The 11,731-nt window shown below is 50.7% G+C and overlaps 2 protein-coding genes across 2 annotated transcripts; one reads left to right on the top strand and one right to left on the bottom strand.

The window, feature by feature from the left end:
• Positions 1-527: 527 nt before the first annotated feature.
• Positions 528-6,458, top strand: LOC129345713 (homeobox protein NANOG-like). Its single transcript, XM_055002938.1, has 4 exons — positions 528-693; positions 1,866-2,140; positions 2,825-2,914; positions 5,997-6,458. Exons 1-4 carry the CDS (start codon positions 528-530, stop codon positions 6,456-6,458), a joined length of 993 nt encoding a protein of 330 aa, XP_054858913.1.
• A 4,065-nt stretch (positions 6,459-10,523) lies between these two features.
• TIMM29 (translocase of inner mitochondrial membrane 29) lies at positions 10,524-11,731 on the bottom strand. The gene is made up of 2 exons (XM_055002683.1): positions 11,464-11,731; positions 10,524-11,365 (listed from the first exon to the last, which is right to left on the bottom strand). The coding sequence occupies exons 1-2, from the start codon at positions 11,552-11,554 to the stop codon at positions 10,755-10,757; spliced, it is 702 nt and encodes a 233-aa protein (XP_054858658.1). The 5' UTR covers positions 11,555-11,731; the 3' UTR covers positions 10,524-10,754.

Here is an 11,731-nt window from a genome sequence, read left to right as displayed (position 1 = left end):
TACACCTGCCCGACTCAGTTGCCAGGTCCAGGTTGGGAAATTCCTGGAGATTTGGGGGGGGGGATAGCGCCTGGAGGGAGCAGGTTGGTGAAGGGAGAGGTCTCAGCGAGGTGTTATGCCCCAGAGTCCACCGCCCAGGGGAACTAATCTTTGGAGATCAGTTGTCAATTCCTGAAGATCTCCAGCCACCACCTGGAGGCTGGCAACCCTTCGACCCGGGTCTGCCTTCGGCTCCTGCTAGCAGGCCTCGCTGCAACAGCCACGGGAAGGCTCGGCTGCCTCTCCCACCGGGACGGGGCTCGTTTCTTCGACGGCCGGGGCCTCCTCCTTGCGCCTCTGCCCCCGAAGGGCGCTTTTTCCTCTCGCCCCGGCCCGGCTCCGCAGCGGCGCCGTCGAGCACGCCGGGCTGAGAGGCTCGACGCCGCCCGCCCGCCCCCCGCCCCTGCAGCCCCTTTCCATGACAAAGGCCCGGCGGCTGCGCGGGGGCCCATAAAAGCCCGGCCCAGCTGGGGGCCGCCAGCCTCAGCATGAGCGCCCCGCTGACCATCAGCGCCGCCTACCAGGCCTACCCCGCCGGGGTGGCGGCCGGCCTGGGCTTCCAGGAGTACTACTGGCACTCCCCGGAGGAGGACGACGAGGAGCCCGAGGCGGGGCGCTACTCCCAGGAGGAAAGCGGGACCCTGCAGGACCCAGGTAGCCTCCCCGGCCCGGCCCCGGCGTGCGCGGCGCCCGGCGCCCGGCGCCCCTTCCTTCCCCCGACGGCCGCGCCAAGGCGCCTCTCCGCGGCAGCCTCTCGGCGACGGGACGCTTCCCAGCGGGGAGACTGGAGCGCAGAGCCCAGGGCGGCGGGCGGCGGGCGGCGGCCCAGGGCAAAGCGACAGGGAAGGCTTAGGACGGCGGGAGGGGGCGAGGCAAGGCGGACGAGGGTTGCCGGCCTCCAGGCGGTGGCTGAAGCTCTCCCGGAATGGAAACTAATCTCCAGGCCACAGACATCAGTCCCCCTGGAGGATATGGCTGGTGTGGAGGATGCGGTTATGCCCCGTTGAGGCCCCTCTTCTCCCCAAATCCTGCTCTCCCCAGTATCCACCCCCAAATCTCCAGGACTCTCCCAACCTGCGCGGCTGAATGAATTTTAATACTTTTCTCTCCTGCCTGAGACAGCGTGCTGTGTGGCTGGAAAGCTTGCATACTACTCCCCGTTTATTTGTTTAGGTGGAAGTTAAACCCTGTTGATTTTTAGGGGTGGTGGTGGAGAGTGCCCTCAAGTCATAGCTGACTGATGGCGACCCCGGCAGGGTTTTCAAGGCAAGAGACTTAACAGAGGTGGTTTGCCATTTGCTTAGCTTCTGAGATCTGACCAGATCAGGTTCACCTGGGTTATCCAGGTTAGGGCATGATTTTTAGGGACCAGTTCCGAAATAAGCATGCTTTGGAATGGTAGTAATTACAGCACAATTTTGTGCATGTTTACTCAGAAGGAAGAGTGCCTAAGGGTTTGGCATCCTTCCGTTCATGTCCATTATTTGTCTCCTGGAGCATATTTGGACCTCCATATTCAGTCCTTTTCACCTTCGGTTAGTTTACAAAGTCTTTTGGGGTTTTTTTTTGCAAAGCTCCCCCTCTTAGGTGTGTAAGAGACCTCCCCTCCCGTGGCCCCCTTTGTGCTACTGGTGGAATTGGGGTGGGGGTGCTGCCTCTCCCTTTGCTTTTTGCTGTTTTCTGGAGAAGCCCCTCTTTTTGTATGCTAGTCCGGGCAGAACTCATGCCAATGACATTTCGTGAGGACAAGCAGGGTGGCCAGTTCAGCGGGCAGGAAATAGGCCCAGCTGTGGAGCGCGCATGCTGAAATGTGATGTCTTCTATAGATGTCTCCCCGGTGACCTCCACCTCTGGACTCCTCACCCATTACGCCCCAGACTCAGCCTCCAGCCCCAACAGGCACCCCTCTTCCCCGCACCCGGCTTCCGTCTCCCAGAGATCCAAGGCGGACAGTGAAAGGGCGGCCAAGAAGAGCAAAAGCCGGACCACCTTCTCCCAAGAGCAGCTCCAAGTCCTCCACCTTCGCTTCCAGAGTCAGAAGTACCTCAGCCCGCAGCAGATCCGGGAGTTGGGGTCCGCCCTGGGGCTCACCTACAAACAAGTAAGCTATTGGTCCAGGCCAGCAAAGCATGGGCTGAGCGGAGGCTGGCAAGCAGACCAGCAGCATCCGATTTTGTCGGCTTGCCTTTGTTAGAGATCTATTGTATTAACTATTCCTTTTAAGTCCACTATTCAGTAAGCTGCTCAGGCTGCTGGAGGCTCTTCCACAACCTTTGCAGGCGCTTTAGCGCAAGACTTGCTTCTGCCCAGTCTTTTTCAAGGGCGCATTTTCTTTTCCTCCCCCTCTTCTTCCCTCCCTGTATCTTTAGCTTTTCTTGGCACATCTGCACTGCAAAATTGGCACTGGTTTTATTTTATTTATTTATTGCACCGGCAGGCTCAGTGTGGATCGCATTGGTATACATTAAAATTACAGCCGCAGTTTAAAACCTAATCATGCCACTTGGAAGTCTGCAGCTACCTACTTTCCCAAATTCTGGTAGCTATTTGAAGAGTGCTGAGGATTGCATTGGAAATCTCTGTCTCCACCCCACAGCTTCCTTCCCAGGTTTCTTAAGGAGGGGGCATTTATGTCTGTGGGGCTGACATGACTGCAGTGTTCTTGGCCTGTTATTTGATATATGCGGGCATGACCTGAGCAATCCTAGCATTTATTTGAGGGGTGCAAAGACGTATTTGCATGGAACGCATGAAGAAGTGGTACCACTTTGTGCTGTTGTTTCAGGTGAAGACTTGGTTTCAGAATCAACGGATGAAGTTTAAGCGAACCCAGAAAGAAACTCTGTGGATGAAGAAAGGGATGTGCCCGCCTCAGGTAAGCTTGGAGGGTTCTCCAGCTTCTGTTCCACTGAGAAGAGAGTTGAGGTCCTCATGGGGGCAGGGGGCAGCCTCAGGTTGAGAGATGAGCTTCTGACCCAAAGGAGTTAGATAGGGCTCAGTAGGTGGCATGCCAGCATGGCTCTTTTATGTTTCAAGTGCTTGAAATGCCACATTTCAGAAATGGGGAAAAGGTTTAAAGGGAGCCAGTGTATTGTAGTGGTTACGAGTGTCAGAATAGGATCTGGGAGACCCCAAGTTCAAATCCCCAGTGGTCCATCTGTGAACCTAGGCAGATTGTGAGAGGGAGGGCAGGAAGGGTTACATTAGTGTTTAGTTCTCGTGACTCTACTTGCCCAGAGTAAGGCCAATTGCCACTTTGTGGTCACGAAGCAATTCCCCCCAGGCCGGTTCAGCTAGAGATCCTGACGGTGTTTTGCCATCTTCTGGGCATGGAGCAGGGGGTTATGGGGGGGGGGGGCAGGGGGAGGTAGTTGTGAATTTCGTGCATTGTGCAGGGGGTTGGACTAGATGACCCTGGAGGTCTTTTCCAGCCCTATGATTCTATGATCCTGTCTCACATAGTATATTTCATAGTCTATTTTACTTCATTTATACCCTCCCTTTCTCCCCAGTGGGAACCCAAAAATTGTTTCATCATTTTCGTCTCCATTTCCCCCCCCCACAACAACCCTGTGAGGTAGGTTAGGCTGAGACTGTGCGGCTGGCCCAAAGTCACCCAATGAGCTTTTATGGCAGAGCGGGGAGTTGAACCTGGGTCACCCACATCTCAGTCCATCACTATCCACGACACCACACTGGCTCTCAGTGGCCTACTAAGGGCCAACAATAAGGCCTAGATGTCGAAGCCTTCCCTTGAAGTTGCCTCTTATTACTGATACTCAAAGGTTTACTGCTGCTGAAGGTGGAGGTTCCCTTTAGTCACCATGACTAGTAGCCAGAGATAGACCTATCCTCCCTGAATCTGTCTAGTCCCCTTTTATGCTTAAGGCCATCACTACATCCTCTGGTGGTGAATTCCACATCTTGTGGAATTCTTGTTTACACAGTGTGTAAAGCATTATTTCCTTTTTGTCTGGCCTGAATCTACTGCCCCTCAGCTTCATTGGATGCCCTCAAATTCTAAGATTTCAGGAGGGGGAGAAAAAGTTCTCTGTCTACCCTCTGCATAATTTTATAAACATCTATCATGTCCCACCTTAACTGTCTCTTTTTCTAAACTAAAAAGTCCCACTCTTCAGCCCTTCTTCCTAGGAAAGGAGCTTCAGACCTCGATTGCCCTCTTCTGTACTTTGTCCAGTTTTGCATTGTCTGTTTTCAAATATGAACAGCACACAGTATTCCAGATGAGGCCGCACCATTGATCTATACGAAGACCTTATAATATTGGTAGTTTTATTTTCAATCCTTTCCTAATAATCCCCAGAGTCCAGTTTGCCTTTTTCACTACTGTGGCACACTGGGTTGACCCACTGACGCTTTCATCGAGTTATTCCACTATGAACCCTTCCCTCTCAGTCTCCTAGTTATTCCACTATATTTCAGCAAGTTCAGACGCCATTAGCATATACCTGGTTGGAATATTTTGTTCTAATGTGTATCACCTTACACGTCACTGCCCCCAATACCGATTCTTGTAGAACCACACTGCTTATTCCCCCCTCCACTACATAAGCAGTCCATTTATTTCTACTTGCTGCTTCCTGTCATTTAACCAGTGTTACTTTCCATATCCTTTTCTTTTGAGCTCCTTTGATCCAACAGTCTTGAGCAGTGGCTAAGGAGTCTTTAGGAGAGCCAGTTTGGTGTAGTGGTTAAGAGTGACAGGACTCTAATCTGGAGAGCCAGGTTTGATTCCCCACTCCTCCATTTGAAGCCAGCTGGGTGACCTTGGGCTAGTCACAGCTCTCTGGAGCTCTCTCAGCCCCACCCACCTCACAGGGTGTTTTGTTGTGGGGATAATAATGGCATACTTTGTAAACTGCTCTGAGTGGGCATTAAGTTGTCCTGAAGGGCAGTATATAAATCGAATGTTACTATTATTTTTTTCCTTAAGGAAAATATGGTGGAAAGATACTTGGCCACAGCCAACATACTCCACCAACAGATAGGGGGCTATATTATCTTTTGATAATTTAGTTAAAATAAGGGCACTCCATAATTTGCAATAGAATTTATAATGAGGGCATTCCAATATAACATGGGATAGTGAGTCAGCCTTTTTCAAAACATATTGGTAGAGTCTATCCAAGTAAGGTAAATTACAGTATCTCCCATATAACCAATGTTTAATCCATAAGAGAACCCATCCTCTTATCCCATGCGTGCTAAGCTTACTCGGGAGCCTTTGGTGAGGTACCTTGACAAAAACCTTTTGAATGTCCAAGTATATAACATCTACTGGATCACCATTACGTGTTTGTTCACTTAAAGCATTTCAAGAGATTGATGAGGCAGGATTTCCTTCCACAGAAGCCATGCTGATTTTCCCTCAACAGCCTTTGTTCCCTCTGTGTGTCTAATAATTCTATCTTCGATTAGTTTCTATTAAATTGCCTGGGACAGATATTAGGCTAACTGACCTGTAATGTCCAGGTTCCCCTCTGGACCCCTTTTAAAAAATCTGTAACATACGCTACTCTCCAGTCTTCTGATACAGTGGCTGATTTTAGTGATGACTTACCTCACATGGTTGTTACAAGGGCAAAATGGAGCAGAGGAGAATGATGTAAGCTGCATTAGGCCCCCACCAGGGAGGAAGGGATATAAATGATAAATAAAGTGAAGTTCAAAGGTCAGATTTTGGTTATTTCCAAGGTTAAATTTGTACTGTTTGTAGTTTGTGCTGTTTCGTACTCCCAAAGAAATATCACCTGCCACAAACAGACCGGGTGCCCTCCCAGCTGTCCATAGATAGGCTCCTTCAATATAACAATCCTGGCCTATCTGACGAGTTGGTCTAAAGATTGCAGAGGAAATGGGTGTGACGGGGAAGGACCTTTCATACAGGCACACACATTAATGGCCAGTATTGCTACTGTTTGTCTGTCTCCCAATAGAACGGGTTCCAGCAAGCTGGCTGCTTGGACCTCCTCCCTCCTCCCCCCCAAGACTACTCCATGAATCCTGCTCGGAGCATTCATTCCTTGTCCAACGTGCACGAGGGAAGTGTCAGCAACCAAAGCTACGGCAGCAGCCAGAACTACCCCAATGACTACAGTTCGCTGTATGGCAGCCCTCAGAGCTTCTACCCAGTTGTGGCTGGTGAGAATGGGGGTTTCTACGGGAAAGCCGCTGGCACCTGTTACGGCCAACAGGCGATCAGCTACGTCAGCCAGCAAAAAATGAACTTCTATCATGGTTTCTCTGCAAGTGTGGAATACGCCGCTGTGAAAATGGAAGATGGCTACCCTTTCTCAAATGGATCGGCCTCTACAGCTGCATTCCCGAGTTCCTCCGTCGTCCAGCATTACCAGACACCTTTGCAAACTCAGGGAACACAGGGCAGCTGTAACCCATAGGCATCCGGCTCGCCCAGTCCTAGGCTCTCTGTTCTGTTGCTTCTGTTGCTTCTGTCTCTGTCAGCCTTTCAAAGTGAAGACTCTGAACAGCTGAAAAATGCCAAATCATCTCGGCCGCCTCTTCCACCTCTTTGTATTTTTGAAGGCTGCCTACTTCCCAGTCCCTTTCTTCATTCCAGAGGGATGTGCCTGCAGATCTCTGGATTCTGAATGCAGCTTTCACTAGATCAACCCTTGCAAGGGCCATTTTCAGGAAGGGGAATGTTACAACTCAACCTGACCCTGGTAGGATGCTGTGTAGCTCGGTCTGTGAGAGCTCAGAAATCTGACACGCTGATATATGTACCCACACACAGTGCAAAAGCTGGGGAGGTGCTTGGACACACGGTTAAAACTCCTTTATTTTCCTTTTTCATGCCAGCCTCCTCGTTTTGGGTCTATGCCTTGTTCATTGAAACGCCTTGTTCCATTTCTGGAAAGGAAAATTATTTTAGATTTTTTTCTCTTTTGGTGATCCCAAAATACCTCCTTTCTTCTGGTTCTTGATTTTGGAACTGTATACTTATTCAGATTATTGTGTGCTTTTAATATCTTGTAAGGGATGGATTTTAAACTGGGGCCATTTCTTTGACCCATATTTGAGAAGCTGCTTTGCAGAAGTCACAGGACTCTTTAGTTTTATGGCTCCAAACAAAAGCCGTAAAAGGTTTCGAAGGTGACTGTTTTAGATTTCTTCACCTGCTGAATAGCTGGTTAGGTCTTGGTTGGCTGAATTGCAAAGAACTAGTTGTGTTTCATAATGCCTCCTTTTGCGTGTAGATGACCTTTTAGGAGCACTTCACAAACCGCAAGGCTGGGAATGGGCAAGGGAAGTATTCCAGATTTGTCCCACGACAAGGGTTCTTTCCCTGCCACTGTCACCTGTTGTGAAAGAGGATTTTGAAGTAGGGATGCTGACTGCCTGGAGTGGGGAAAAAAGTCTTGTCTAATTAACAAAGGCTTAATGGGATTTTATGTACCAGGGGATGTTATTTACTTTCATACCCTGAGAAGGTTCACCTGCCCATTTCCATTATAAAAGCCTCTTTTAAAGGGAGGGACATTCTTCTCCAGGCCGGTTGGCAACCCTAGTTTGATGCGTAAGCAAAGCCTTCCGCTCTTGTTCCCCCACAGGCACACCTGGCAGGGGTGTGGGATGGCCAGAGCGATCATTAATAGTTATTCCCTGTTTGAAGGCCCCCCAAAATACACTTTTAACAGGACTGGACTCAGCAGCTGTGGCCAGGGTTGCCAACCACCAGGAGGGAAAAAAATGTCCTGTTCTTTTTAAAGCTTTTCATGATGTGAAGGTATAACTAACATCACCTGGTAAGTAACACGCCATTGTTTGTGCTGAAGGGGCAGAGCTGTGGCCAGCCTCATCTCTCCTGTCGAAACTGGAGACAAGACTTGCGGTGGAATCCTTAACAGTTATTCCAGTCTAAGCCCATTGATTTCAAGGGGATTAGACTGGAGTAACTCTGCTTAGGATTTCACAGATAGTCGTCATACTGAGTTCCCCCCGTTTACTGCGCAGGGATGAGTCTGTATGAAGCGTGCTGGCTTCCTGTACCATCTGTGGCAGCTGTTGGCCGGTGAAGCTTATTTCTGGTATGTTCTTTTGATTGTTTTTTGCTTTCAGTTAGCTTTACTTAGCAAATCATGCTCTGAATAAGGAAGCAGTGATTGGGACAGGGGGGTCTTTCACAGCAGTGAGAAACGCCAGCCACCCAGCGGCATTCTTCTGGAACTGATTTGAAATGGAGAAAACTCTGTCCAGATTAGATGAGATCCACACTCTGCGAACAAAGTGTGTATGAGGTGGTGGTAGTGGGGAAACGGCCATTAAATCCTGGAGTCATTAAATGTTTGTTATAACTAGTTTAGATTCACCACAATAGATATACTTTTCAGTTAATGTACAATCTTTACTGTGTTGTAACAATCTGCACACAGCTACCTCATTAAATAGCATAAAACAGACAAATGTGTATCTTAAGCATTTCTATGCTGTGTTACTTGGCAGCCTAAGAGAAAGGAGCTTGTCTCTTTTCCCCACAGAAAAGCTTGATCTTCACAGGGGCCAGCTGAACATCTCTTCACACGCTTGTGCCACAACCTGCTGCTTCTCCCCCTTCATCGCTTAAATATCTGACCCTAACCTGTCATTTATATACACAGAATGACTATCTGAGTAGCATGGGATTGATGGTGGCTTATCTGGTACATGCTACTCTTGAGTCCTGTTAGAGCTCAGCTGTGAAGGCTTGCTGGAAATTTGGGGGGGGGGGACTGGGAAAAATGTTTTCTCTTTCAGAATGCGTGACATGCTTCTTAAGGCAAAGTTATTCACATTTAAAATGTTTCGCATGAAACATTTTTGGGAGCACTACACTGAAATAAAACCCTATGAATTATTTAATCTTTTGAGTGAGAAAAATTCCAAATGTGCAACATGCAAAAAGCTAAGGACTTACCAGTGGAAAGGGAAATTTGGGGGAGCGCTGAAAAAAAAAGCTTTTAGAATATAAACATACTAACATTTTAAGGGTTTTTTGTTTAAATAATGCTGGCAATAATTTAAATGTTGTGTGTGTTTATGTGCCATCAAGTTATCTTCAGCCTATGGCGACCCTATGAATGAAAGATCTCCAAAATGTCTTGTCAATAACAGACTTGCTCAGATCCTGCAAACTGGAGGACTTGGCTGCTTTTATTTAGTCAAGATGTTAGGTCTTCCTCCTTTCTTACTGCCTTCCACTTTCCCTGGCATTATTGTATTTTTCAGAGAGTTGTCTTCTCATTATGTGACCAAAGTATGATAGCCTCAATTTTGTCATTTTAGCTTCTAGGGAGTACATGAATGCTGGGCAATGCAGCCTTCAGGGCTGTCAAAGTCAAGCCAGTGTTCATGGCAAAGTGGGGGGGAAGAGGAGGGAGAAAAACTCTCCCCAGCCATCATTATCAGTTTATACCAATGTAGTAGGTAAGTGGTCCTGGGAGGGGTTGTTGGCTGGTATTTTGAGGGAGGCTTCAACTAACCTTCCAAAAGGGTTCAAGGAAGGAGGGACAGAGAAATCCTTGCGTATTCTAGTACAGGATTATTATTCACAACAACCTGTGTGAAACTAGATGTCAGAAGTTTCAAATCCTCAGCTACAGAACAAACTATGAGGCCTTCAATGTAAGTTTGAAGAATTGGTTATTTAACTGGAAATTCATGAAAACCTTAACGATGTTTCTTTCCAAGGGGGTCAATGAAAACCCAAGTGTATTAAAGCTATTTACTATCCTGCACCTTAGAAGGGAACCCAAAAGTCCAAGTTCCTCCCCTCGGAACTGGCAAAGGCGGCTGCCCTCCCTTTCCCGCTGGAATTTTTTTTTAGGGGCTGCTTAGGGCTATCTCAGTGCTCATACAGCTATGGCCTTAAACAGAAATTAAAATGGGAAAACCTTATTTCTGTTATTTAATTATTGCCCCTATATATTTTGCCACAGAAAGAGTAATGGAATCATATCTACAGATCACCTGGGCTCTCCTATTATATAATTCCATATTTTTAAGTAGAGGGGTAATTAAGCTAGCCCTCAGCTCATTAAATATGGGACACTATAATCATGTGTTCAAGTTTATCATATGAGCATCTTTTATGTTCTGCCAGTATATGCTACTTTCTTGTATCTACCCTCCAAAACTGCTGAGGGAAGAGAAAGTTCCACTGGAGCAGGAGGTGGTGGGCTCTCTTCAGAAGAAAGCCTTTCTTCCAAGGAGAAAAATATAAGACCCTCCTTGCCATATTTGGGCAGGCTCAGAGTCTGTACTTGCAGAAACCCTGTCCCCTTATTTCATGAAGTAAAGTTCATGAAATAACTTGCAAGTTCTCCAAGTCTTGGTGTAAATCACTGGGCAAAGCACCAAGTCAGGAACCTCGCAGTTTTGGCAACAAGAGTGAAAGCTCCTCTAAGCTTTGCTGTCGAAGTCAGAGGTTGAGTGAGGAGGGTGGTAACAGACGTACTCACAACATCCACCTTCCCAACACGCATTTTTATTTGCCTGGAGATGTTTGCCTGTGGTGCGTGTCAATATTTGGAGGCAATACTCAGTGGTGGGTAACAGTATGTCGAGGAAAGGCAGATACGGAGCTCGAGCCCTCCTCGGGGACAAGCACAATTTGGGAGTCCATTTTGTGAGGGGAGGCCGGTTCGTTATTCAGCTGCGGCGGGAGAAACGGTCCTGGGGCGGGCGGGAGGCCTCCGTCAGGGCCGGCCCTCCTCCGGGCCGAGGTGCTCCGGGCCCAGCTCGACGGGCCGGTACTTCTGCTCGAAGAGGCGCTCGTTGCGGGCCGAGTGCAGGTGGTGGAAGTCGACGTTGCGCAGGCGCGGCGGGAGGGCGCGGAACTCCTCGGCGTTGACGTCGCAGTCGCGCATGCGGGCGCGCAGCCCCCACCAGCGGCCCCAGAAGCCCACGTCCAGCAGGCGGCCCGGCAGCTCGGCCCAGGCGGGCGCCAGGTGGCGGCAGCGCGCGCGGTAGAGCGCGGCCTCGGCGTCGCAGGGCGCCTCGTAGACCAGCGCGGCGAAGAGCAGCCCGCGCACGCGCAGCCGCCCCTCCGCCCGCAGCCCCAGCAGCCGCCGCACGTGGGCCTCGGCCGCGCCGCTCCGCGTCTGCGGCGAGAGGAGCAACAGGCGGCCCGAGGCCTCCAGCAGCGCCGCCTCGAAGGAGGCCTCGCCGGGGCTGCGCCGCGCGCACCCGGCCAGCCCCGCCGCCAGCCCCGCGTACAGCGCCGCGCGCCCCGGCCGCCGCCGCGCCTCCCGCGCCGCCTCCAGGCAGGCCTCGGCGTAGTCGCGCAGCAGGCTCCGCCACCAGCACGCTGCCGGGGGAAGGAAGGGAAGGGAGAGGCGGTCAGTCAGTCGGTCAGGCCCGGCCCGGCCCGGCCCGGCCCGGCCCTCTCTTCGCCCGCTCACTCACCCAGGCGCCCCTGGCGGAGCCGCTCCCACAGAGGCCGCTTTCCCGCCGCCGCCGCCCCGGCCGGGCTCTCCGGAGGCGCCGACGCCGCCATCCCGGCTGCAGGAGGAACGGGCAGGAGGGCGCATGCGCGGCCGGCCTCGGCCTGAGGGGAACCTGCGGGGAAGGAGGCGGCCGGCCCGGGGGTCCCTCAGGCGGGGCAAGCGGGAGGCCCGGCGGTGGCGGGATCCCTCGCGCGGGCCGCTGCATTTGACCAGTTCCCCGGTTCGCC

The sequence above is a fragment of the Eublepharis macularius genome, chromosome 18, assembly GCF_028583425.1.
Source record: "Eublepharis macularius isolate TG4126 chromosome 18, MPM_Emac_v1.0, whole genome shotgun sequence".
NCBI classification, from domain to species: Eukaryota; Metazoa; Chordata; class Lepidosauria; order Squamata; family Eublepharidae; genus Eublepharis; species Eublepharis macularius.
Note: the sequence above shows the minus strand (reverse complement) of the source record. Positions and strands in the feature narration are given on the sequence as shown.

Excerpts from the sequence above, each read along its gene's own strand:
- LOC129345713 (XM_055002938.1), top strand. The coding sequence starts at position 528 with ATGAGCGCCCCGCTGACCATCAGCGCCGCCTACCAGGCCTACCCCGCC. Across the intron at positions 694-1,865 it reads CGGGACCCTGCAGGACCCAG|ATGTCTCCCCGGTGACCTCC; the intron begins GTAGCCTCCCCG and ends TGTCTTCTATAG. Across the intron at positions 2,141-2,824 it reads TGGGGCTCACCTACAAACAA|GTGAAGACTTGGTTTCAGAA; the intron begins GTAAGCTATTGG and ends CTGTTGTTTCAG.
- TIMM29 (XM_055002683.1), bottom strand. The coding sequence starts at position 11,554 with ATGGCGGCGTCGGCGCCTCCGGAGAGCCCGGCCGGGGCGGCGGCGGCG. Across the intron at positions 11,366-11,463 it reads GCTCCGCCAGGGGCGCCTGG|CGTGCTGGTGGCGGAGCCTG; the intron begins GTGAGTGAGCGG and ends TTCCCCCGGCAG.